Raw genomic sequence first — 23,112 nt, forward strand, 5'->3', positions numbered from 1 at the left:
CCAGTCTGCTGGATTCTGCCCCCCCCGTCCTGTTACCAAGCAGACGGATGGGGGGGATCCATAAATAGTTGCCTTATGGGCTCAGCTTTTTGTTTAAGTATGTATGTCATTAGGGTAGATTACTGTTATTTCAGTACATAAGGGTGTACAATTGATGGGACACACAAGACCCAAAACAGGAAAAAATACACCTTTATTTTCAAATATATTGACGCCATACATTGTACTATGAACACACCGGTAATTTAAATGTTGTGGTAGCCGGAACTTACGGGCATATAAAATGTATGGATTTTATTTAAGTAGCATTGCTTTTTTTTTTAAACTATAGGAGATGGAATTGGAGAGGGAGTGTGTGTTTTTTTATTTTTTATTTACATATATCTATCTATCTATCTATCTATCTATCTATATATATCTCTATATCTCTATATCTATCCAGTGTCGCCCACAAAAAGCTTAATTTGTGGCGAAAAAAGATATTGATCACTTGCGTTTGATAAAGTTATTGGTGAATTAATGGGAGGAGCGCTGACTGTGGAAAATTACTTCCGTCTTGAAGGTGAAAATACCTGCGGGCTGAAGTGGAGTAAGTAAACGCGTTCCCTTTAAGCGCCCTGATTGACCAGCTATGGTGATTGGAGACCACTCTGACTGATGTCTGATAGTTCTTTAGTACCCAGTATTGCCTTTTTATAGCCTGGTGATTGTTTCTATGAGAATATTAAATTGTTGAGCAACAAGGGGAAGCTGTGTACTTCTGTGTACTTTTCCATGGTGCAATTTTTGACCGCTATTATGTGTGCTCCTCTGAAGTTTTTAAACTTGAAAAATTGAAATTTGCTTTGACTGTATAATAGACATAAGCTAATTTTGGTGTTTTAACAACATAAATTCTGTCTGTTCATTTTCTCCTCACAGCCAACAAAATATCCTCCACCAGCAAATATTCCGTGCCTTTTTTTTTTTAATTAATCTCTCCAGGCATTGTGGTGATTACACAATGGGTATTTTTTTAATGCTGTCACACAAGCAGTTGCGGTTTTCTGTACTTTAAAATCTTGCCTAGAACATTGCTGAAAACTTCAGTAATGTGTGCTGGGAAAAGCCAAGGTTCCAAGGACCTTGCAGAAGGAACGCTACATGGTGTAGTAATTTTAGGCAATGGGTGCAAATTTAACCAGAAAATGACTAACAAGTGTGGGTTGCAAGACCAGCAACCACAGTATCGAGCAGGTGAGGAAAACCGGTCCTCATTGATGGCTCAAATTGTATGATGGTTAATTAGGAATAAAAATTAGCCTACCTGAGGTGGTAAACCACCAACAGTGATATCAAACTCTTTAATAGCACTAAAAAATAATTTCACAGGTTTCAGCCTGCTTCATTAGATTTATTGTGTTTTTCAAGATGAAATAGTCAGTCAGTAGGACCCACTGCACTTCTGACTGGCTATTTAGTCTTGAGAGACAATATTATTCTGATGAAGCGTGCTGCGACCCATGAAACGCGTTGTTTTTAGTGCTATTAAAGAGTTCTTAAATTACTTTTAGTGGTTTACCACCTCAGGTAAGCCCATTTTTATTCCTAATTAACTATCGTACAATTTGAACAATCTTCTTTCTTACCTCCCAGTTCAATAGTGTATGTTGGACACATCAGTCCTCTTTAGCAAGCTTGCTTTTGTTCTCTGTGAATTTTGCAGCATCAAAATGTATTTGTTTCTAGTTCACATTTATGTAGGGGGCCGCATGATAAACAACAACAGCAACAAATAACATTTGTAAAGCGCTTTTCTCCCGTGGGACTCAAAGCGCATAAGCATGGCTCCGACCATCGTGGTACAGAGGAAGAATTTTATAAGTCTGGAAATGCCAGGCTAAACAGGTGGCTTTTCAGTCTGGATTTGAATAGCTCCAGGGATGGTGCTCTCTTTACTGGGTGTGGTAGGGAGTTCCAAAGAGTAGGGGCAGCATGACAGAAGGCTCTGTCTCCAGATTTTTTGAGGTGCACTCTGGGAGTGACCAAGTTTATAGAACTTGCTGATCTGAGGTTGTGCGAGGTGTGGTGCAGCTTCAGCAAGTCCTTCATGTATCCAGGGCCCAGATTGTGCAGGGATTTGAATGTCAGCAGTCCAATCTTGAAGAGTATTCTCCATTCTACTGGTAGCCAGTGCAGTGAGCGAAGGATCGGTGTAATGTGACAGTGGCGAGGCTGGTTTGTTAGCAATCTGGCAGCAGCATTCTGCACTAATTGCAGGCGACGCAGGTCCTTTTTGGGGAGGCCAGCATGAAGGGCATTGCAGTAGTCCAGCCGTGATGTGATGAAGGCGTGGACTAGGGTTGGAAGATCCTCTGGGGGAATCAGATGTTTAATCTTTGCAATGTTCTTCAGATAAAAGAAGGAAGATTTAACTACAGATGAAATTTGGTTTCTGAAACTCCATTCCCCATCGATTAGTACGCCAAGGCTGCGCACAAGGTTGGAGCTGTTTATGTCTGAATTCCCAATCCTGATTGGTGTTGCTTTAGCTGTTTTGATGGCGAGCACTGGCTTTGGACAAACAGGACCTCAGTTTTATCAGCATTCAGTTTCAACCAGTTATCATTCATCCATGCCTGAAGCTCAGCTAAGCAAGAGTTTATTTTTGGGGTAGGGTCTGTTCCACCAGGTTTGAAGGACCGGTATTGCTGTGTGTCGTCGGCGTAGCAGTGGTACGTCAGGCCATGTCGTTGGATAAGTGTACCGAGTGGCAACATGTAGATTGCAAACAGCAGAGGGGATAGGATTGATCCTTGTGGCACTCCGAATTGTAGAGGTGCAGGTTTGGACATTATAGGTCCTAGGGATACTCTCTGTGTTCTCAGTCAGGAATGATCTGAACCACTGGAGGACTGATCCACTGATGCCACAGTACTCCTGCAGTCTGTTAAGCAGGATTTCATGGTCAACTGTATCAAAAGCCGCTAAGAGATCCAACAGGATTAGGATGGAGTATTCCCCTCTGTCCCTTGCCATGAGCAGATCGTTGCAGACTTGGGTGAGGGCTGTTTCACAGCTGTGGTGTTTCCTAAAGCCAGATTGTAGAGGGTCCAGGATGTTGTTTACTGACAGCCTGGTTTCAAGTTGCAGATAGACAGCCTTTTCAATAACTTTACCTAAGAAGGGGAGGTTGGAGACAGGTCTGTAGCTGCCCATAGCATCTGGATCCATGGAAGGTTTTTTTAAGAAGGGGCTTGATGATTCCTTCTTTTAGAGAGGTAGGAAACCTCCCTGCTTGCAGAGAGCAATTTACTATTTTGTGAAATGCTGGACCAAGCAGGTCCGGGCATTTCAGCATATGTTTAGTTGGTCCAGGGTCCAGGTCGCAGGTTGTCTGGCGGAGACGACAGAGGATGTCTGAGATCTCTTCCTCACTAATACTTTTGAAGTCAGTCCAGGGTGTTAGGTTGTTTTTGCAGCTATTTCCATTAGTTGCATGAGTCTTAGGTGCTGTGGACTGAATGAGAGACCGAATAGAAGATACTTTGTCAGCAAAGTAGCAAGCAAATTTCTCACATAGCTCCTTTGAGGGAGTTATAGTGGGTTTTAGACAGGATGGATTACATAGTGTATCAACTGTGCGGAATAGTTGGGCTGGTCTGTTGGCGGCCTTTGCGATCTCCTGTGATAGGTAGGAGGATTTTTTCTTGGTGATCGCATTTTGGTAGCTTTCCAGGTGAGAGACAAGGGTGTGTTTATCTTTTGAATTCTGAGATTTTCGCCACTTCCTTTCTAGTCTGCGCACTTCTTTCTTTATGTCCTTTAGTGAGCTGTCAAACCACCGTGCATGGTGAAGTGGTGTAGATCGTTTGATGCGAACTGGAGCGAGGGAGTCATAGGCATGGTTGTATATCAGGACCATATAGTCTGGGTCTGCGCAATGATTGATTAATGCGTCGAAGTTGAGGATATTCTGAACGTGCTGGGGTGAGACATCTTTCAGTGAACGGTATTTGAGTTCTTTCCCTCTGTGTTTTATCGCTGGTGCTGTCAGAGAGAAGTGGATGGTGTGGTGGTCTGACCATACCACTGGGATTATATCCATGTGTGATATTAAAAGTCTGGAATGAAATATAAGATCCAGGGTGTGCCCTTTTGTGTGGGTGGGGAGGTTGACAGCCTGAGAGAGACCCAGTTCACTCATTATGAGAAGTAGTTCACTTCCTAGCTGCGAGTCGTGATCATCCACCCATGCATTGAAGTCTCCCAGGATGATCCATCTAGGGTGTTCCACTGTTACGCAGGATAAGAGTTCAGATATTTCCTTAAGAAAGGCTGGACCATTTTTTGGGGGGCGGTATATGAGCAATATGTTGATGTTTACTTCTGCTGACAGTTGAGCTGCAAGACATTCAAAGGTTTCAGTGGGGCCTATGGGCAGGGGCCTTATGTTCAAAGAGGATCTGAAGCATATGGCAACCCCCCCACCCTTGCGGACTTGTCTCTCACAGTGCAAGACTGAATAATTGGTCGGCAAGGTTGCTTCAAGAGTTGGGCCTGCATGCTTCCCAAGCCAGGTCTCTGTCAAAAAGGTCAAATCAGAGAGCTCTATTAGGTCATGTATAGTTGCAGTCTTATTATTTATCGATCTGGCATTGCAGAGTGTGGCTGTGATTGAGCTTTGCTGGGGATGTTTTTTAGACTTCACTGTCAAACTTGTTATCCTTTGCCTGGTGTTGCTTCCCTGGTGTTTATTTTTGGATGCACTACCTCTCCGCCCCCTTCTGCATTTCCTGAGTATCCCAAAGGATTTTAAGAGGAGAGCTAGTGAGGTGTTAATTTGTAATTGTTCCTTGGGAGGGCAGGCAGAGAGAAGGTCCTTTGATGAGTATTTGTATGTTGACATTAGAGACAATAGACTTGTTCAGATAGCTTGTACTTCTGGAGTCCTGCTGAGATCAAAGGGGATCTGTGCAAACTCCTTTCATTCCTACACAGAGTTGGATCATAGATTTATTTTAAGTAAAGTTCCTTGTTTTAGAGTTAGATGATAAATGATAACATAAATGTGGAAAATAGTCACTTGGTGCATATGCCTTGGATAATGAATAAAGGATTACTCACAGGGTGGAGTGAGGGCAATCACAGGCAATCAAGTCTTCAGAGAGGTTGAGGGTCTTGTTTCAGGTCAGCTGTTAGGCTTGGTGTGTTCAGCAGAGGTAAGCTTCATAGAGGATTTCAATCCAGTTTAAATCTCTGCCATCCAAATTAATCCGATTGTTCTGGTTGGTTGTAGTTGTAGCCTTGGTCGTGAATGATAAAATGTTCTTAAAGAGACTCTGAAGCCTCCTTAAAATGTTTTTATTTTAAAAAGCTCTTAAGCATGTTTGCCTTAACTAAAATGCTGCATCCCCGCGGCGGAAATCTAACTAAATGCCCCCCAAACTCCCCTTTGCTGCCCTGTGCGCATCCGTGAAAGGCAGAGCTTTCTGCATTTACACGCGTTTATCAGCGCGTATTTCTGCCTCTCCCTCGCCCCTCTCTGTGGAGGCGGAGATGCACGCTGACAAGAAGCGTGGAGAAGCAGAGCTGCAGCTGAAAGCTCTGCCTCACGGAAGTGCTCCCCGCAGTGTGCCCCCAGGGGTTTGGGGGGATTTAGTTAGATTTCAGCTGCGGGGATGCAGCGTTTTAGTTAGGGCAAACATGCTTAAGAGCTTTTTGCAATAAAAAGCTGTATTTTAGGACACTTCAGAGTCACTTTAACTGTATGTTTTAATGCATGTATAGAAACTTGCCAGTGACAAAGCCCTTAGCCTTTAGACTGATTTTGAGAAGCGGAATACCTTATCCCATTATATTGATCTGAGATGCTCATGCTGCTGTCATAATTGTTCTATTTCCTATGCAGGTATTCTTTTCTGCCTATATATTTAATAGTAACGTGATGGTGAAAGTGGCAACCCAGCCTGCTGATAATCCTCTAGATGTACTATCCAGGAAGCTTCACCTTGGTCCTAATGTTGGAAGAGATGTACCTCGGTTGTCACTGCCTGGAAAATTGGTGTTCCCTAGGTAAGTGTGTTCTTGTAGTTGGACCTTGTGTAAACCAATAAGCAATCTTAGTATTATTTGAATGTCAGTAGAGTGGTTATAATGAAGCAAGGTTTACTTGTGTTTTATTAAGAAAGCTCATGGTTTCATGTCTCCTTTTTCTGCAGCTCCACAGGGAGTCACTTCTCTATGCTTGGAATAGGGGACATTGTGATGCCTGGACTACTTCTGTGCTTTGTGCTGCGTTATGATAATTACAAGAAACAGGCGACCGCGGACTCCTGTAGTGCAGCTGGCACTGCCAACATTTCTGGGAGAATGCAGAAAGTCTCCTACTTCCATTGCACGCTCATTGGGTATTTTGTGGGTAAGTAAGCAATTGCATACTAAGTGTGCAGTGAAACCTGTAAATTCCTAAAACCCCAAATGCAGGATAGATCATTCTCAGCTGAGATTATCATTTGGGCTTGTCGTAGCAGAGAATCCCACAAAATGTTTAGTGATCCGCCACAGTGACCTTGTTCTGTTTCTTGCGCCACAAGATGATACTCATTTGTTCATCATCCATGGTATTCCCTCCCCTCTCTATTGAACAGCGGTTGTTCAGCTGTAGTTGAGCAGTGTAACTGTACAATGCTCATTCCCAAGCCTGTAGCTCTTAAAGAGAACCCGAGGTGTGTTTAAAGAATGTTATCTGCATACAGAGGCTGGATCTGCCTATACAGCCCAGCCTCTGTTGATATCCTAAACCCCACTAAGGTCCCCCTGCACTCTGCAATCCCTCATAAATCACAGCCATGCTGTGAGGCTGTGTTTACATCTGTAGTGTCAGTCTCAGCTGCTCCCCCGCCTCCTGCATAGCTCCGGTCCCTGCCCCTGTCCCTTCCCTCCAATCAGCAGGGAGGGAAGGGATGCAGGCGGGGACTGGAGTTCTGCAGGAGGCGGGGAGAGCAGCAGACTGACACTATATAGAGATAAACACAGCCAGCTCTGACAAGCTGTTTGTCAGCAGCGTGGCTGTGATTGAGGGATTGCAGAGTGCAGGGGGACCTTAGGGGGGTTTAGGGATAGCAACAGAGGTTGGGCTGTATAGGCAGATCCAGCCTCTGTATGCAGATAATATTCTTCAAACCCACCTCGGGTTCTCTTTAAAGAGAATCTGTATTGTTAAAATCGCACAAAAGTAAACATACGAGTGCGTTAGTGGACATCTCCTATTCCCCTCTGTCACAATTTCGCCGCTCCCCGCCACATTAACCACTTGAGGACCTAGGGCTTTCTACCCCTTAAGGACCGGCCACTTTTTTTCCATTCAGACCACTGCAGCTTTCACGGTTTATTGCTCGCTCATACAACCTACCACCTAAATGAATTTTGGCTCCTTTTCTTGTCACTAATAAAGCTTTCTTTTGGTGCTATTTGATTGCTCCTGCGATTTTTACTTTTTATTATATTCATCAAAAAAGACATAAATTTTGGCAAAAAAATGATTTTTTTAACTTTCTGTGCTGACATTTTTCAAATAAAGTAACATTTCTGTATACATGCAGCGCGAAAAATGTGGACAAACATGTTTTGGATAAAAAAAACCCATTCAGTGTATATTTATTGGTTTGGGTAAAAGTTATAGCGTTTACAAACTATGGTGCAAAAAGTGAATTTTCCCATTTTCAAGCATCTATGACTTTTCTGACCCCCTGTCATGTTTCATGAGGGGCTAGAATTCCAGGATAGTATAAATACCCCCCAAATGACCCCATTTTGGAAAGAAGACATCCCAAAGTATTCACTGAGAGGCATAGTGAGTTCATAGAAGATATTATTTTTTGTCACAAGTAAGCGGAAAATGACACTTTGTGACAAAAAAAAAAAAGAAAAGTTTCCATTTCTTCTAACTTGCGACAAAAAAAAATGAAATCTGCCACGGACTCACCATGCCCCTCTCTGAATACCTTGAAGGGTCTACTTTCCAAAATGGGGTTATTTGTGGGGTGTGTTTACTGTCCTGACATTTTGGGGGGTGCTAAATTGTAAGCACCCCTGTAAAGCCTAAAAGTGCTCATTGGACTTTGGACCCCTTAGCGCAGTTAGGCTGCAAAAAAGTGCCACACATGTGGTATTGCCGTACTCAGGAGAAGTAGTATAATGTGTTTTGGGGTGTATTTTTACACATACCCATGCTGGGTGGGAGAAATATCTCTGTAAATGACAATTTGTTAATTTTTTTTTACACACAATTGTCCATTTACAGAGATCTTTCTCCCACTCAGCATGGGTATGTGTAAAAATACACCCCAAAACACATTATACTACTTCTCCTGAGTACGGCGATACCACATGTGTGGCACTTTTTTGCACCCTAACTGCGCTAAAGGGCCCAAAGTCCAATAAGTACCTTTAGGATTTCACAGGTCATTTTGAGAAATTTCGTTTCAAGACTACTCCTCACGGTTTAGGGCCCCTAAAATGCCAGGGCATTTTATTTTTTGTCACAAGTTAGCGGAAAATGACACTTTGTGAAAAAAACACAATTAAAATCAATTTCCGCTAACTTGTGACAAAAAATAAAATCTTCTATGAACTCGCCATACTACTAACGGAATACCTTGGGGTGTCTTCTTTCTAAAATGGGGTCATTTGTGGGGTTCCTATACTGCCCTGGCATTTTAGGGGCCCTAAACCGTGAGGAGTAGTCTTGAAACGAAATTTCTCAAAATGACCTGTGAAATCCTAAAGGTACTCATTGGACTTTGGGCCCTTTAGCGCAGTTAGGGTGCAAAAAAGTGCCACACATGTGGTATCGCCGTACTCGGGAGAAGTAGTACAATGTGTTTTGGGGTGTATTTTTACACATACCCATGCTGGGTGGGAGAAACACCTCTGTAAATGACAATCTTTTGATTTTTTTACACACAATTGTCCATTTACAGCGGTATTTCTCCCACCCAGCATGGGTATGTGTAAAAATACACCCCAAAACACATTATACTACTTCTCCTGAGTACGGCGATACCACGTGTGTGACACTTTTTTGCAGCCTAGGTGCGCTAAGGGGCCCAACGTCCTAATCACAGGTCATTTTGAGGCATTTGTTTGCTAGACTACTCCTCACGGTTTAGGGCCCCTAAAATGCCAGGGCAGTATAGGAACCCCACAAGTGACCCCATTTTAGAAAGAAGATACCCCAAGGTATTCCGTTAGGTGTATGGCGAGTTCATAGAAGATTTTATTTTTTGTCACAAGTTAGTGAAAAATGACACTTTGTGAAAAAAAAACAAAAATCAATTTCCGCTAACTTTTGACAAAAAATAAAATCTTCTATGAACTCGTCATACACCTAACAGAATACATTGGGGTGTCTTTTTTTCTAAAATGGGGTCCGTTTCTGGGGTTCCTATACCGCCCTGGCATTTTACGGGCCCAAAACCGTGAGTAGTCTGGAAACCAAATGTCTCAAAATGACTGTTCAGGGGTATAAGCATCTGCAAATTTTGATGACAGGTGGTCTATGAGGGGGCGAATTTTGTGGAACCGGTCATAAGCAGGGTGGCCTTTTAGATGACAGGTTGTATTGGGCCTGATCTGATGGATAGGAGTGCTAGGGGGGTGACAGGAGGTGATTGATGGGTGTCTCAGGGGGTGGTTAGAGGGGAAAATAGATGCAATCAATGCACTGGGGAGGTGATCGGAAGGGGGTCTGAGGGGGATCTGAGGGTTTGGCCGAGTGATCAGGAGCCCACACGGGGCAAATTGGGGCCTGATCTGATGGGTAGGTGTGCTAGGGTGTGACAGGAGGTGATTGATGGGTGTCTCAAGGTGTGATTAGAGGGGGGAATAGATGCAAGTAATGCACTGGCGAGGTGATCAGGGCTGGGGCCTGAGGGCATTCTGAGGGTGTGGGCGGGTGATTGAGTGCCCTAGGGGCAGATAGGGATCTGATAGGTAGCAGTGACAGGGGGTGATTGATGGGTAATTAGTGGGTGTTTAGGGTAGAGAACAGATATAAACACTGCCCTTGGGAGGTGATCTGACGTCGGATCTGCGGGCGAACTATTGGTGTGGGTGGGTGATCAGATTGCCCGCAAGGGGCAGGTTAGGGGCTGATTGATGGGTGGCAGTGACAGGGGGTGATGGGTGATTGACAGGTGATCAGTGGGTTATTACAGGGAAGAACAGATGTAACTAATGCACTGGCGAATTGATAAGGCGGGGTCTGAGGGCTATCTGAGCGTGTAGGCGGGTGATTTGGTGCCCGCAAGGGGCAGATTAGGGTCTGATCTGATGGGTAACAGTGACAGGTGGTGATAGGGGGTGATTGATGGGTGATTGATGGGTAATTAGTGGGTGTTTAGAGGAGAGAATAGATGTAAACACTGCGTTTGGGTGGTGATCTGATGTCGGATCTGCGGGCGATCTATTGGTGTGGGTGGGTGATCAGATTGCCCGCAAGGGGCAGGTTAGAGGCTGATTGACGGGTGATTGACGGGTGATTGACGGGTGATCAGGTGGGATAGATGCATACAGTACACAGGCGGGGGGGGGGGGGGGGTTTGGGGAGAATCTGAGGGGTGGGGGGGTGATCAGGAGGGGGCAGTGGGCAGGGGGGAGATAAAAAAAAAATAGCGTTGACAGATAGTGACAGGGAGTGATTGATGGGTGATTAGGGGGGTGATTGGGTGCAAACAGGGGTCTGGGGGGTGGGCAGGGGGGGGGTCTGAGGGGTGCTGTGGGCGATCTGGGGCAGGGGGGGGGGGGGGGAGAAATCGGTGTGCTTGGGTGCAGACTAGGGTGGCTGCAGCCTGCCCTGGTGGTCCCTCGGACACTGGGACCACCAGGGCAGGAGGCAGCCTGTATAATACACTTTGTAAACATTACAAAGTGTATTATACACTTTGTATGCGGCGATCGCGGGGTTAACATCCCGCCGGCGCTTCCGTATAGCCGGCGGGATGTTGCGGCGGGCGAGCGGTGACAGGCGCCGGCGGAGGATCGCGTCACGGATGACGCGATCGCTCCGCCCATGCCCCTACAAGGACCGCCGCCATTTGTCTATACGGCGGTCCTTGCGGGGTGCACTTCCCGGCCGCCTCTGTGCGTTAGGCGTAGTGTTGGGCGAACAGTGTTCGCCACTGTTCGGGTTCTGCAGAACATCACCCTGTTCGGGTGATGTTCGAGTTCGGCCGAACACCTGATGGTGCTCGGCCAAACCGTTCGGCCACATGGCCGAACTAAGAGCGCATGGCCGAACGTTCGGCTAGCGCTGTGATTGTGATTCGGACCCCGAACGCGCTCTGATTGGCCGAACGGGTCACGTGGTTCGGCCCGAACGCGCTCTGATTGGCCGAACGGTCACGTGGTTCGGGTGAATAAATACCCAAACCACGTCATATCTCCGCCATTTGTCTGTGGGTTTAGCTTTGGGTAGGCAGGCAGGGTAGTTCGCGCTCCAGCCACGCTAGCCAGGGTCCCCCCAGTCATTGTGTGTCGCTGCTGGGAACAGTAGTACACCGCTCGCTCAGCCACACTATATATAGCATTGTTTACTGCCACTGTGTACCTCGCTCAGCCACGCTATATATAGCATTGTTTACTGCCACTGTGTGTACACTGCTCAGCCAGACTATATAGCATTGTGTGTACTGCCACTCTGTGTACACCGCTCAGCCAGACTATATAGCATTGTTTACTGCCACTCTGTGTACACCGCTCAGCCAGACTATATAGCATTGTGTGTACTGCCACTCTGTGTACACCGCTCAGCCAGACTATATAGCATTGTGTGTACTGCCACTCTGTGTACACCGCTCAGCCAGACTATATAGCATTGTGTACACCGCTCAGCCAGACTATATAGCATTGTTTACTGCCACTCTGTGTACACCGCTCAGCCAGACTATATAGCATTGTGTGTACTGCCACTCTGTGTACACCGCTCAGCCAGACTATATAGCATTGTGTGTACTGCCACTCTGTGTACACGGCTCAGCCAGACTATATAGCATTGTGTGTACTGCCACTCTGTGTACACCGCTCAGCCAGACTATATAGCATTGTGTGTACTGCCACTCTGTGTACACCGCTCAGCCAGACTATATAGCATTGTGTGTACTGCCACTGTGTGTACACCGCTCAGCCAGACTATATAGCATTGTGTGTACTGCCACTCTGTGTACACGGCTCAGCCAGACTATATAGCATTGTTTACTGCCACTGTGTGTACACGGCTCAGCCACACTATATAGCATTGTGTTTACTGCCACTCTGTGTCTGCTGGGAACAGTAGTACACCGCTCACCCGCCACTGTATAGCATTGCGCTCTGTGTCGCTGCTGGCAATAGTGGTACACCGCTCACCCACCACTGTATAGCATTTCTGTACTGCCACTGTACTGCTGCCAGTCAGCGTGTACTTTAAGGATAAGTGAAATGAGGAAGAAATCCGGTGAAAGAGGGAGGGGCAAGGGAAGAGGTGTTTCCCCTGACGGTTCACGTACAGGCCACAGGGGAGCACCCAAGAAAACCCACTCCATACCGCCCATGTTGTCCAGGACAACAACCCTCACAGATCCAAAAGAACAAGACCAGATAATTACTTGGATCAGCACATCACGCACGAGGTCAGAGTCCTCAGCCAGTTACAAGGAGCTAGTGGGCACAAAGCTGACACAACCGGCAGCGACACCACGCACACAACTGCCAGATAACCAGTCCGATGAATTACCTCAGGACACAATGGGGTATTCGCAGGAGCTATTCCCAGGCCAACAAACTTCCACCTTTGAAAGGTCAATGGAGGAACAGCCAGAAATGTTGTGCCCGGATTCACAACCATTAACTGTGGGAAATGCACCGGGCACTGAAATACAACAAGGCGAGTCCGAGGACTTCGAAACCCAAATCCCAGAGCAAGTTGGGCAGGAGGGGTTGCAATTGCAGGAGGTCGGCCGAGAAGATCTGGAAGACGACGTTGGAGTGAGCTGCGCAGAGGTTGTTCTGGGGAGCTCTACTCCACGGCGGCGGCCCCCCACAATGACATATGACGAGTTTGAGGAGATGGAAGAGGAGGGTATGGACAATGTGGACAGAGACCCAGATTTTGTTTGTGAACGAGAACATCGCCGTCGTAGCAGCAGCACAGATGAGTCTGTTCAAGAACCCACTGCTGCACGAGGCACCACAAGCGTGGAAGTTCAAGTGAGAGGCAAAAGAGGCGCAAACAGAAATCGCCAGCAAGGCAGGTGCTCCAAAGTCTGGGCTTTCTTTGAAGACTGCACTGAGGATGTTACCATGGCGATTTGCAAAGTGTGCAAGACCCGCCTGAGCAGGGGGAAAAGTATTAACAACCTCTCCACCACCAGCATGAGCCGCCGCATGCTATCCAAACATCCCACTCTGTGGGCAAACTCGACAGGACAGGGTACCAGCAACACTGCCTCCCTTGGGTTCACCAGACTCGCCACCAGACCCGCCGCAGCAGTAGCAGTAGCCCAGCCATTGCGTGGTTCACAACATTCACAAACATCGGACGACGCTGACACTGTCACTATCCGGAGTAGTGCTCTTGAGGTCTCCCAGTCTTCATCAAACACAACAACCAACAGCTCTTCAGTGTGCAGCCCTCTGGTTCAGTTGTCTGTCTCGGAGATGTTTGAGCGCAAGAGGAAATTGCCAGCAAATGACCCCCGGGCCGTGGCAGTAACAGCCAGCATAGCCAAGCTTCTGGCCTGCGAAATGCTGCCATATCGAGTGGTGGAGACAAACAGCTTCAAGGGCATGATGTCAGTGGCCATCCCACGTTACGTGGTTCCCAGCCGCTACCACTTTGCGCGCTCTGCAGTGCCTGAGTTGCATGAGCACGTGGTCAGCAAAATAACCCGAAGCTTGAAGAATGCCGTTGCCTGCAAGGTTCACCTCACCACTGACACCTGGACGAGTGCGTTCGGCCAGGGTCGATACATCTCCCTTACCGCGCACTGGGTGAAACTTGTGGAGCCTGGCAGCGATTCCTCACCTGCTACGGCGCGGGTGTTGCCCACGCTGCAAACAGCTGCACCGCCGTCCCTCCCACTGGATAACAGCAGCACCTACCTCTCTGACTCCTTCTCCTCCAACGCATCTCAAAGCTGTACCTCATCCGGAAACGCTAACCCAGCAGCAGTAGGATCGTGGAAGCAGTGCAGCACAGCTGTTGGCATGCGTCAGCAAGCGTTGCTGAAGCTGATCTGCCTTGGGGATAAGCAGCACACAGGGGAGGAAATTTGGAGGGGAATAAAGGAACAGACGGATTTGTGGCTGGCACCGCTGGACCTGAAACCGGGCATGGTTGTGTGTGATAATGGGAGTAATCTCATTCGCGCTTTAAGGTTGGCTAAGCTGACACACATCCCTTGCCTGGCGCACGTGATGAACCTAGTAGTTCAGCGGTTCCTGAGGACATACCCAGGCGTGGCCGATCTTCTGTTGAAGGTGCGACGAGTGGCCAAACATTGCAGAAATTCCAGTACTGCTTCGGGGGCACTCGCCAAGATGCAGGAGCGCTTTAATCTCCCCCACCATCGCTTGCTGTGTGATGTCCCTACGCGCTGGAATTCTACGCTGCACATGCTAGCCCGCTTTTGCGAGCAGAAGAGTGCAGTGGTCCAGTACATGACGGCGCAGTACCGAGGCGCATCCGGCCAGCTGCCAAGCTTCTGTGGATCCGATTGGGCCAACATGTTGGACCTCTGCCAACTCCTCCAAAATTTTAAGCAATCCACGTTGCTTGTGAGCAGTGACAACTCTTCAGTCAGCATTACCATACCACTGCTGTGTTTACTGAAGAAGTCAATGTTGAAAATCAAGGAAACAGCTGTCATGATGCAACTGGGGGAATCTGAAGGAGAAAACGATCAGCGTGATGGTACCAACATCAGGCCATCCGCCTCAGGAAACGCTGGCCCCAGCAGCTATGACGAAGAGGAGGAGGAGGAACAGCTGGAGTTGGAGCAGGAATTTCCTGCCACCACTGACGAGGGCCAGAGCGGTGCACGTTGGACTTCCACAATTCAGCGCGAATGGTCAGCAGAAGCAGACCAGGAAGAAGGTGACGACTATGATGCATCACAACTATCACAATGCTCACAAGAGGATAATGAGGATTCTGGTAGGACTCTGGCACACATGGCTCAATTCATGCTAGACTGCATTGAATGCGACCCACGCATTGTGTGCATTCTGGACAACCCCAATTACTGGGTTTATACCCTTCTGGATCCACGGTACAAACACAATGTTCCAAAACTGCTTGAAGAAAGAGTCAGACAGGTCAAAATGGAAGAATACCAGCAGGGCCTTGTGGAGACTTTAGAGAGGAGATTGACATCCTCCCCCTCCTCTAGCCAGTTGTACGCCGACAGACTGACTTCCACAAATCCAGGACGACCAGGAGGGCAGCAAACACAAGCCGCAGCTAGTGCCCAAGAGGGAATGGTATCGGCAGTGTCCTTGGAGTGGGAAAATGTTCTGACACCCATGCAGCAGCAGCCCACAGAACAGCAAGCGTGCAGATCCACCTCCAACACCGATCGCCTGGAGAAGATGGTCAAGGACTACATGTCAGATGGCGTAGCTGTGTCTAACAATCCATCTGCACCCTTCAACTATTGGGTATCGAAGCTAGACACCTGGCACGAACTGGCAATGTACGCAATAGAGGTGCTGGCTTGCCCGGCAGCCAGCGTTATGTCGGAACGCTGTTTCAGTGCTGCCGGAGGCATCGTCACAGATCGGCGTATCCGCCTCTCCACAGAAAATGCAGACCGTCTGACTCAAATTAAAATGAATTAATCCTGGATTGGAAACGACTACGCAACACTCTAGGACCCCAACCAAGTAACATGACCAATGAACGTCTGGGATGGTTTAGCGTTTCCGGGCCCTGTTTATTGAACCTCTCATCTGTATTACATTTATGACTGCATGGCGGCAAAAAGCATTGCTGCTATATCCGCACGCTTTTTGTCCTCATGCAAGGCCTGGATTGTTGTGTCTCAAAAAGCATGGCCTTCTCCTCCTGCGCCTGCTCCTGTTCCATCACGTGTGCTGCTGCTGCTGCTGGGTTAGCGTTGCCGGTCCCTGTTTATGGAACCTCTCATCTGTATTACACTTATGACTGCATGGCGGCAAAAAGCATTGCTATATCCGCACGCTTTTTGTCCTCATGCAAGGCTTGGGTTGTTTTGTCTCAAAGCGTGGCCTTCTCCTCCTGCGCCTCCTCCTGTTCCATCACGTGTGCTGCTGCTGCTGCTGCTGCTGGGTTAGCGTTACCGGTCCCTGTTTATGGAACCTCTTCTCTTTATTACATTTATGACTGCATGGCGGTAAAAAGCATGTTACCTGTGCAAAGAAACATGACATTTTCCGCATTTAAAAGACAGTTTTTCCTTTGAAACTTTACAATCAATTTTCTCAAAAACTATAAGCTCTTTTTCAAATATTTTTTTCCCTCTTGTACCCACTCCCAAGGTGCACATACCCTGCTAATTTGGGGTATGTAGCATGTAAGGAAGCTTTACAAAGCACGAAAGTTCGGGTCCCCATTGACTTCCATTATGTTCGGAGTTCGGCGCGAACACCCGAACATCGCGGCGATGTTCGGCGAACGTTCTCGAACCCGAACATCTAGGTGTTCGCCCAACACTAGTTAGGCGGTCGGGAAGTGGTTAAAAGTGGTTAAGCACTTCACCACTGAGGGGTTTTACCCCCTGAGCACCAGAGCAATTTTCACCTTTCAGCGCTCCTTCCATTCATTCGTCTATAACTTTATCATCACTTATCACAATGAAATGAACTATATCTTGTTTTTTCCGCCACCAATTAGGCTTTCTTTAGGTGGGACATTATGCCAAGAATTATTTTATTCTAAATGTGTTTTAATGGGAAAATAGGAAAAATGTGGGAAAAAATTATTTTTCAGTTTTCGGCCATTATAGTTTTTAAATAATGCATGCTACTGTAATTAAAACCCATGAAATGTATTTGCCCCTTTGTCTCGGTTATAAAACCGTTTAAATTATGTCCCTATCACAATGTTTGGCGCCAATATTTTATTTGGAAATAAAGGTGCATTTTTTTCAGTTTTGCGTCCATCCCTAATTACAAGCCCATAGTTTATAAAGTAACGGTGTTGTACCCTCCTGACATAAATATTTAAAAAATTCAGTCCCTAAGGTAACTATTTATGTATTTTTTTTAATTGTAAATTTAAAAAAAAAAATTTAATTACAAAAAAAAAAAAAAAAAAAAAAAAAGGGGAGTGTGGGAGGTAATGAGTTAATTTTTTGTGTATAAGTAATTCATTTGTATGTGAAAAATGTTTAGGGTGTAGTTTTACTATTTGGCCACAAGATGGCAACAGTAACTTTTTGTTTAATGCGACCTCCAAGCGTCCTTCCGGAGGCTTGGAGGAAGTATAAGGAGGCTGGTAATGTGTTTTTGTTTTTTTTTTCACAATGATCGCGCTGCTCATCGGAGAGCAGCGGATCATTGCGGGGCTTAGATCAACGAACGGGAATGGATTTTCCCATTCTTTGATCTCCGAGCGGGCGGCGGCGTGTTTACGAGCGGCCGGCGGCGTGTTTACGAGCGGGAGCGCGGGCAGCGGCGGGAGCGTGGAAAGTACGGATTTCTCCGTCCCTGTGGGTTAAAGAATGGAAAAAGGGACGGAGAAATTCGTACGGGCAGTAGTAAAGTGGTTAAAAACAGTTTTAAAAAGTTTGTTTATAAACAAACAAAATGGCCACCAAAACAGGAAGTAGGTTGATGTACAGTATGTCCACACATAGAAAATACATCCATACACAAGCAGGCTGTATACAGCCTTCCTTTTGAATCTCAAGAGATCATTTGTGTGTTTCTTTCCCCCTGCAGCTTTCATCCACTGAAGTGACAGGCTGTTTCTTCCTGCAGAGTGCAGACAGCTCTGCCTGTCTGTAATTCCTCAGTATGTGAAAGCCCAGCCAGCTCAGAGGACGATTTCTCCAGCTTGTAAAAGATAAGAGAGCATAGAGAAGCTGCCCTAATCTAAATAACACACAGGCAGTGTGCAGAGAGGGGCCTGGAGGGGGGGAGATGCTTTACAGAACCACAACACTGAAGAACTTGCCAGCCTTCCAGACACAGGGTGACAAGTCCGACAGGGGAAAGATAAGCTGATTTATTACAGAGATGGTGATAGTAGAAAGTGCTGCAGTAAGCCAGAGCACATTAGGATAGGTTTTGGAACTTGTAGAATGGTATAAAACAGGATGAAATTTTTGTTACGGAGTCTCTTTAACAATCATTAGGGCAACAGAAATTGAGCATAAGTGTGCTCAATTTCACTTTCTCTTTCAATTACACTAACTGACACTTTTGCGCTTGATTTCTTTCTCAGAATATTTTGATCTTTATTGCTCTGTCTCTTTTGCTCTTGTTCAGTCTCTATTGTGCTCTTATGCACATTTGTATTCTTGCAACATAGAGGATTGGCACTACTCTGACGTAAAAATTAGCTTTTAATGTTTATTTAAAACACCATGCTGTCAGTCAGTGACAGCAGCGACAGCCCTCTGTTTCGAAGTATATTCTTTATCATGCTGCCAAAGTCAGTCTTGGTCACTGTCCACATACATAAAGATGCTGTTTTCCCCCTTTATTGGTCACGAGCAAAAAAATCTACAGTTGTGTAAAACATTTTAAATGTTATCTGGATGATGATCACATTTGGCAGCTTTATTACTGGCACTTTAGCTTTTAGTGAGCCTTAATACAATTCTTCTTCCTTAATAGGACTGTTAACAGCGACGGTGGCCTCCCGGATTCACAGAGCTGCCCAGCCTGCGTTGTTGTATTTGGTACCATTTACTTTATTACCGCTTCTCACCATGGCCTATTTAAAGGTATGAATCACATTTACCACCATTCATGTACCACAGCACTGCTTGCTTTTGAACCAATCTTTCATCTGGTCTTTGTTTAGCGTTTTAAAGTGGACTGAGCGCCAGGAGGAATTTTTTTTTTCTTTAAAATGAAACTGCATGAGGGAAGTTTTGAATGGAGTGTGCCAATGAAAGGGAGGGGGGGGGGGGGAGTGCAGGTGACATTACTTGCCTATTGGGGCTGCTCCTGTGACCTCTCATCTGAAAGAAGTGTGCCATGTTTCCCACGAAGAGCCCACACAATGCCACATTTTGTAGTTCCCAGCACTCCCACCACAATGCATGGCAGGAGTTGTAGTCTATGGATGAAAATCTTGCAGCTGCATTTTCCAGTTCTCCACGCTTGCTGGCAAAGAATTGAAGTGGCATATATTTTTAAGGTTGACGAACAGGAGTTTGTTCAAGTCAGTTTACAGAAATGCATCCATACATCATTTTTTTTTTTTTAATATAACTTTTTTCTGCCATCATTCACCCTCTCTCCATAACCAATAGATGTATTCATATCACCCTCTAGTCACCTCACTGTAAACTTACACCAGTGGCCTCAATTCACGGAGCATTATCAAACGTTTATCAAACATTTTATCAAACGTTTGATAATCTACCTCATGGGTAAAATCTCATTTTAAATTCACTAAGGTGTTATATATTTATCGAATGTTTTACCGATAAAACGTTCAACAAATATATAACACCTTAGTAAGATTTTACCCATGAGGTAAATTATCAAACGTTTGATAAAGTGTTTGATAAACGTTTGATAATGCTCCGTGAATTGAGGCCACTGTTGGGACAAAAACACATTAACCGTGCCATGAAAGCTCCAGCTGGTCCTTTGGGTTTTCTGATCCTTACATTGTAAGTTGTCTCACTTGGTTCTACTGAGAAAGGTTCCCCAGACATGTTCTAAATGGCTACTATGTCCTGCCCCTTCTGGTTAGATTTACTATCGAAGATGAAGAGAACGTCTTTAACAGTTGCTACTCTCTTATATTTTCTGTGACCAGAAGGGGTGGGCAGATGTGGGTGCAGTAAAGGTATGGGAAGTAGGAGGGGGGGGGGGGGGGGTATATTATGGCTCCTTTCCAGTAGGGGCCAGCAGATCAAGGTGTAGTGTGGCATTTCAGGCGACTCATATGTCTTGGAGATGCGCCTGCATTGTTTGGGGGGGCATTATGCCCCTCTATGGAGGAATGGACTGATCGTTCAGAAAATTACAGGCAGCAATTTTTTTTTCTCCCGCCCATGTACCTGTGATTTCCCACATTATGTACAAACAATACTTCTCAATAGGCTGTCACATCTATTGCAGATTTTGGATGTGTTCACTTGGAATTTGCACACAATAGAAACATGGCCTTAAAAATATCAATATTTCTGCCATAATGTTTATTTTAGTCACATTTGACATAATCAAATCTACTACTTATCTGACACTCTAGTATTATCTAGTATACATATAACTTTCCCTACCAGGAATGTGGTTTCCTTTTTCTTTTTTGTATCTGTTTGTACCCTTTCTATAATGCAATCATTGTTTGCTAGGACATACTTTTACTGCGTCTAATTCTGTGTTGTTTTGTAGGGTGACCTCCGGCGAATGTGGTCAGAGCCGTTCCATACCAAGGCCAGCAGCTCCCGCTTCCTTGAGGTATGATGGGAAGAGAGGACAAGAGGCCAAATATGGCAAGATTTCTTCACTTTGGCTTTCTGTACCTTGGATAAACTTGGTGTTTAACAGACACAGCTACATTTGAAGGACCTCAGCTGAATGGATTTTCTGTAAAATATCAAACGAAAATAAAACTTCTGATGAGTTGTCCATGTGAGCCCTTAATCCCTTAAATAAGCCCTCAACATTGGACTCCTTTCCTATGGGAAGAGCGGGCTAGAGACTGGGTGACAATGGGATCATAAGGCATTTAAAATCTGGAATTCTTCAGACTGGACTGCTTACATCTCACATTAGCATGTGATGGTAAAGGCCCATGAACTACAGACTATTACAGCTTGTGGGGACCTGTGGGACCAGACCCCATGGGGAGCAATGCAGCCCTCTTACCAGCTCTCCTTCTGTTCTTGTTTTTTAGTTCAATATCTTCTGTGGTGTGAAGTGACTTTTTAGATCTAAGCCAGTGTGTGAGTTATCCGCTATATATACATAGTCTGTCGTATTTAATTCCATTTCACCTGTTCCATGTTGCAGAGGGCAAGTCTAAGATATGGGAATATATATATATATATATATATATATATATATATATATATATATATATATATATATATATATATATATATATATATATATATATATATATATATATATATATATATATATATATATATATATATATATATACTAGTTTAAATATTCACAGAATAAGGACAGATCAGGCCTGCTGTATTCTGTCGCATGTCCTGCACTTTCATCTTTGGCTTTATATGACTAATCCATCCCAGCAAAGTGAAGCCTCGGTTCAGATTCAGTGTATTGTGTGCTCGTCTGATGTACTCATGGCCTGTTTAGTGACTGTATTTGGTTCTGATCAATGTAGTGACCTAGGGCAGATGAACTGTTCCAAACTCCCGGTCTTCATTGGTGCGCAGCCTTTTTAGCGGTTCCCTTTGACTCTTGCATGTTAAACTTGCTGCGCTCCTCGCTCCCTCCATCATAATAATGTTACCTTCCTGTAAATACATATTTTCTTTTTTCTATTTTGGTATTGTAGTAATTTTATTTTTGTCTGTCGTATTTCTGAATCTCTTCTGTACATGGTAAGTCTAACTGCTACAGTGAGTTCAGCAATGCTGTAACAATACTTCCCTATCACCACATCCACTGAGTGGTACCAAGAGGTAATACTGAGCTAAAGACTTGGGTGCTATCCATGGAGACATTCATAAAACACGATTGCTCAAATAACATACCTGCGTATCTGCTCCTTATGTCTTGCTTGGCGAGTGGAGTATTGGGAGGCACTTTACAATGTTTACTATTTTGTCTTGAAAGTTATCAAAAGTATATTGCTGTTCTGGCATCCCAGAATGGTTTTAAACATTTTAATGTCTCAGATGAGATCCTTGCAGTCTCTGAAATGTAAGTCACAATGACGGTCACATATTACCTTTGTCCAGCACCCATTTTGGAATTCTCGGTTCTGTCTTTGATGTTTGTTTGTTCTCCCTGGCTGATGGGGTTGGGAGTAGGGTGTGCTCATTCTTGATTTACATATGAGTATGCAGAGTTTAGAGGACACTTCTAAAATAATCCGTAAGTGCCTGCACTGAACAAAATGCAGGGGATGAGGGTATAGTTTTGGTAAGTTCCATGTTATCTAAGTAATTTGCTGGTTATATGTTGGGTAATAGAACTATACTATGTTAAAAAAAAATATGGAAATGTGCCCTACGAAATGAGCTAAATGACCCATTTATGGACAAATATTTCCTAGATCTGTGCAGGCTATCAATCACAGAGCTTTATTTTATCTATGAGCTCCATTAATATCTGTTGTGAACTCGCTGGTAAATACCTGGGCAGGAGCCCAGACACTGGCCACTTCCTGCAGACACTGTGTGGGCTATAGACTGTGGGAAATGCCCAAATCTTCTATGAAAGTCTGTTTAAACTTTTGCATGTTTCATCCAAGTATCTATTGCATATAGATCAGAAATGTTGCCTTTTTACTGTATTGATCCTGCAGGGAACTGCCAGGAGTGTGTGCCAGCAACTTACAGTTGATGCTCTGCACATGTGTTCTTCATAGAGCAGTGCAAAGCTTGCAGCTGCAGCAATAAGATCAAAGTTAAAGGAGTGCTGTAAGTGGGGAGGGGTAAAAAAAAGTTGAACTTAACACTCACTCTCACACACATACACACATCGTGTGCCCTGGGACAAAACGATCCTCCAGACCCTGCCACCGGCTCACTTCCAGAATTTGCTACTTTAATGTTTAATGTCGCAAACCACTGCGCCTGTGTGGCCAGGTCCTTGCTCCTGCTGACGTCGCTGGGAGCATACTGCGCAGACCGTACTGCGCTAGCGTAGTACGCTCCTGGTGACTTCAGCGGGAGTGAGGACGCGGCGGTTTGTGACATTAAATTCGCAAATTTCGAAAGT

General features: G+C 45.4%; 1 protein-coding gene across 2 annotated transcripts in view; it reads left to right on the forward strand.

The window, feature by feature from the left end:
* Positions 1 to 20,814, forward strand: part of SPPL3 (signal peptide peptidase like 3) — a 97,117-nt gene extending 76,303 nt beyond the window's left edge. For both annotated transcript variants that reach the window (XM_068238682.1, XM_068238680.1), the window contains exons 8-11: positions 5,891 to 6,054; positions 6,201 to 6,400; positions 18,841 to 18,950; positions 20,578 to 20,814. In XM_068238682.1, the coding sequence (XP_068094783.1) occupies positions 5,891 to 6,054; positions 6,201 to 6,400; positions 18,841 to 18,950; positions 20,578 to 20,649 (546 nt within the window). In that variant the 3' untranslated portion in view covers positions 20,650 to 20,814. The remainder of the gene's footprint in view (positions 1 to 5,890; positions 6,055 to 6,200; positions 6,401 to 18,840; positions 18,951 to 20,577) is intronic.
* Positions 20,815 to 23,112: the final 2,298 nt, after the last annotated feature.

Source organism: Hyperolius riggenbachi, chromosome 1 (assembly GCF_040937935.1).
Source record: "Hyperolius riggenbachi isolate aHypRig1 chromosome 1, aHypRig1.pri, whole genome shotgun sequence".
Classification (NCBI taxonomy): Eukaryota; Metazoa; Chordata; class Amphibia; order Anura; family Hyperoliidae; genus Hyperolius; species Hyperolius riggenbachi.